Genomic DNA, 4,410 nt, shown 5'->3' on the forward strand with positions numbered 1-4,410 from the left:
ATATGAATTTGCAATTGGTTTTTTTATTGGTTTTACATGAACAGATATATAGAATCATAAAACAGGCTAGAAAAACATCGAAATAGAGCGGGATAAAGATACTAATTTTCAACGTTTATAAGCAATCTACTTATGGATAATGAATTGTAAGCTTAGTTGTACAATTTTATGGATTGAGAAAATTAGTTAGATTGAGTCTTTTTTTGTTGTTTACATGAAAAAAATACAATTACCATGCCTGGAAAATGATTATTAAGTAGTAATGCTGTTAGATTTCTGGTGGAGTAATGTGGATTAACATGGAGAAGTTTACTCATCTCTGTTACCCTAATGTATTCCTGGGAAAAAAAATAGTAAAATCAAAAGAATACGACAAGTCTCAGTTGCCACCGATACATTGCACAAAATAGGTGAAAGACTATCAACTATTAAAGGTCTGTATTTGTCACAATTAACCTATTAGGCACCACAAAACCAGTGAAAGGTTTCTCCCGTAAATTTAGCTTCTCAAACAAATAAGCCTAATGGAAAGGGCAATGGCAATGGCAATGGCAATGACAATGAACTATTTATAAGAATTAGACCGGGATATGTTTTGTGAACCGAAGTTATAGGATCATCATCCCCTTTATCATTTAGACAACAGAATCTGGATAGTTCTAGATAAAAAGGTTCAACAAGAAGGAACTCATGGAAGCATTATGCAATGTAGCATCCTGAGATTCCCAGAGGACTACTTTCCAAAAGCTTACACAGGTGATGTTGGCCTTTGTCTTATCCCCCACCTTCAGGTCCATCTGTGCAAGTGTTTTGACTAGGCATGGGTATGGTTGGGGTTGGTTCAGTTTGGCCCCAACCTGAAACCGACGCACACCGACCCAATCCAGCTGTTAGACCGAACCAACCCAAACTGAATTCATTTGGCTTGTTGGTTCGGCTTGGTTAGTCAGTTCGTACTTCTGCCAAAATTGGAGTTACAAAAAAAATAAAAAATAAAAAATGAATGAAAAAAATTGTCTGAGTTTGGGCTTTAGACCAAATTTGAGTAAATCTAACTTTGTATTTTTGTCTTGGCCTACTCTTCAATAGAAGATATAATCTATACTGTAAAGCAATGCTACAATTGAAGCCTTGAACCAATTATTTCTAATGGCAAAATAACTTGGATTTTCCTAAACATTATTCCAAAGAGTTACAATTTTCATCATTTAGAGCTGAATATAACTTGTATAATAGCTACAACAATCAAAATCAAACTAGATGTTGAAAGAGCAACACACATTCAATTTAAGAAAACAAGTAGGCCATTATAGACAGATTCACAATTCATTCTTTCTTATAGTAAGTTTAGTCAAACCAATAGAAGAAAAAAATTCCAAGATACATATAGTCACTCAAATAACTAAACACGACAATGAATGTAATTAATTCAAATTCCAGTTGCAATGCGCAAACGCAGTCTAGAGCCATCGTTTAACATATAAAGAACACCCTAAGCGCAGTTCATGACCTAATAGACATAATTCTACAGAAAAAAGAAAATAAAAAACTCAACAACAAAAAGATTAATAAATACAATAACAAAAATAGTAATCACAATAGAAGCTAGAAGCAGTGACAAGATGGTAATCAACCATCAATTGTAACATCAATACCGATAATAGTAACAAAATATTTCTAGGTTATTTGCACAAACAACAACAATAATATTAACCATAGAACTGGCCATCGAACCAAGGACTTAAAAATTCAAAATTTTAAACAATGTATTTTATAAATGAGATCCACAAGCAGATTGGCAGCCCGATTTCCATATCTAAAAATTGAAATTAACCGTTAGACATTTTGAAGTACTTTCACCTGCAATGATACATAGCAAGACTTGAAATCATATTTTATTGTAAAGCTATGGTCATATGTGATGCAAGTTATCTTCAGCAAAACACATATATAACTCCTTTTTAATCATTGACTGGATAACAAAAAGATTAAACTTATTAAATCCCAAATTTCAACTAGAGTTCAATAGATAAGAGGAAGGTACCACTTAATGTTAGAATTCTTGTGGGGGGACTTACCTTTTTAACTTGATGTTCCGTAGTTGTACCAATATATGAAATTAAATGGCTAGATGACATCATTCATATTAAAAAATTTAACACTCTAAGGTATTTACAAATACCTGAAAGTAGTTCAGCCAATGGTTAAAAGATCGTTGTGAAGTACATTGCGTGCTTTGCACATTGCCTCGAGTGGCACAGCTTTGGGCATTGAGAGACCTGTCCCCTCCGTCAAGTCAACATTCTCTTCATCAATCCTTTGCCACTCAAAACATTGTATTAAAGATCCTAAGGCCAAACCCACTACGCGTTCAGCAAGGCCGGCACCTGGACATGACCTCCTTCCCATTCCAAATGGCATCAACTTTGGTGGTCCAACTTCCCCAACTTCAAATCTCTCTGGCTTGAAGCTTGTAGGGTCATCCCAAACCACGGGATCCCTGTGAATAGCCCAAGCATTGATGAGCAAAATTGTGCCACGCGGAATATCATAATCCCCAATTTTACAGTTATCTGATGATTCATGTGGCACAGGCAATGGTGCTGCTGGGAACAATCTAAAAGTCTCAGAAATAACGTTTTGAAAGTAATGAAGTTTGGGCAAATCTGATTCCTCAATAAGACGATCATTGCCCACAATACAGTCGATCTCAACTTTAGCCTTTTCCAACTTCGCGGGGTTGTTGAGCAAAATTGACAAGGCCCATTCTATGGTCACTGCAGATGTGTCTGTCCCGGCAGTTAGCATAACCTGTCATTTGCAAATTCATATACCATGATGAGAGCTATTCTTTAATTAAGATGCTGGCTTTGTTGTTCTTATAGACCATGCTCAAGTCAAGATTCAAAAGGACTGAGGATAAAGGATGGAAAACTTACCATTATAATTCCTTTGATGATTGTATCTGAGTAATATTCTGGCTGGGATACTTGCAAATAAAGCAAATGATTAATAATACTATTTTCACTCTTGTACTGGCGGTGCTTATCAATCAGACGTTGAAAGAATGCATCCATTTTCTCACCTAACCTAGCTGAATTTTTCTCATAACCTCCGTAGTCGATCCATCTAAATAATGGAAGAAAATCTCCTGGATTTGACACTCCGCCCAGTTCAAATACTTCATCAATAAGCTCCTGAAAATGCTTTGCCTCCTTGTTGTCCTCATCTTCTCGAAAACATCGCTTCCCAGTTACCATTCTCATAATAATATTAAAGGACAGCTCTGTAAACATAGATTTCAGTTCAACTTTTGCAAAGTCGCTATGTGTATTTTTGTAGAGCTTTTGCAACAGACGTTTGATTTCATCTTGTCGTATGGATAGGAACATGTTGAGGCGACTAGAAGAAAATATTTCAACTGAACTGAGGCGCCGGAGATTGCGCCAGTGCTCACCATATGGGGCAGTGACAAGGCTAGTGTAGTTATAGGCAATATATTTACCCATGACAAAACGAGGGCGGTTGGCAAACACAATATCATTCTTGGTGAAGCACTCCTCGGCAGCCTTAGGCGATGAGACCACCACCACAAGTCGGGTGCCAAAGCGAAGGGAAAAGATTGGACCTAGTTTTTCAGAGAGGCTATGGAGGGTTCGGTGCAAAGGTTGTTTTAAGAGGTGCAGATGGCCTATAACAGGAAGGGCCGGTAACGGGCTTGGTGGAAGTTTGTATCTTGGCGCTGACCAAAACTTGTAAGCCAGAAGTACAAGAAAAAGTGAGAAAGATGTGTATAGCAAAGTCGATTCCATTCCTGAATCTTGATTGGTGAATTCTGATGAGCTGTCTATATAATCTTCTATGGATCAATCAATTTGAACGGCATATGTAAATAGTATTTGACGCTTTCACTACAAGAAATCTATACTTTACCTACAAAATCTCCACCGACAGATCGAAATTTGTAGGCAAAGTTCACTTTTCCCCACAAAATCAATGTTTTGTAGGCTATGATGTACTTCAAATTTTTCAATATTAGAAGGATTTGTACCCACAAAAATTTTATTTTTTCCCGACAAAAAATTTGACGGGAAAAATATATCTTTTGTCGACAAAAATATCAAACTTATTTGTAGGCTAATAATCAAAGAAAAAATTTCAATTACAATTTTTAATTTTATTCCCTGAAAAATATATATTTGAAGTTAAAAAGATAAGTAAAAATAAAAAAGAGAAAATACTTTTTTTTTTTTTTGTTCCAAAATGAAAATCCCTCAAACCCCCGTCTTTACCACACTCTCTTTGCCTCCAAGGTTTTACCCCAAAATTTTTCATTCCCTCTCTAAATTTTGCCATCTTCCACACTCTTCTTTGCCCCCAAAAATTTTATCCCTAAAATTATTCATTCCC

General features: G+C 36.0%; 1 protein-coding gene across 3 annotated transcripts in view; it reads right to left on the bottom strand.

Annotated features, from left to right (window-relative positions):
- Positions 1–1,298: 1,298 nt before the first annotated feature.
- Positions 1,299–4,410, bottom strand: part of LOC111376069 (cytochrome P450 81E8-like) — a 5,562-nt gene continuing 2,450 nt past the window's right edge. The window contains exons 2-4 of one of the 3 annotated variants that reach the window (XM_022998997.1): positions 2,940–3,908; positions 2,183–2,811; positions 1,299–1,525 (exon numbers count right to left, since the gene is read on the bottom strand). In XM_022998997.1, the coding sequence (XP_022854765.1) occupies positions 2,194–2,811; positions 2,940–3,812 (1,491 nt within the window). In that variant the 5' untranslated portion in view covers positions 3,813–3,908 and the 3' untranslated portion in view covers positions 1,299–1,525; positions 2,183–2,193. Of the gene's footprint in view, positions 1,526–1,628; positions 1,861–2,182; positions 2,812–2,939; positions 3,909–4,410 lie in introns of those variants that run through there. The other 2 variants (XM_022998995.1, XM_022998996.1) reach the window with 2 other exon arrangements.

This window comes from Olea europaea, unplaced genomic scaffold (genome assembly GCF_002742605.1).
Source record: "Olea europaea var. sylvestris unplaced genomic scaffold, O_europaea_v1 scaffold1443, whole genome shotgun sequence".
Lineage (NCBI taxonomy): Eukaryota > Viridiplantae > Streptophyta > Magnoliopsida > Lamiales > Oleaceae > Olea > Olea europaea.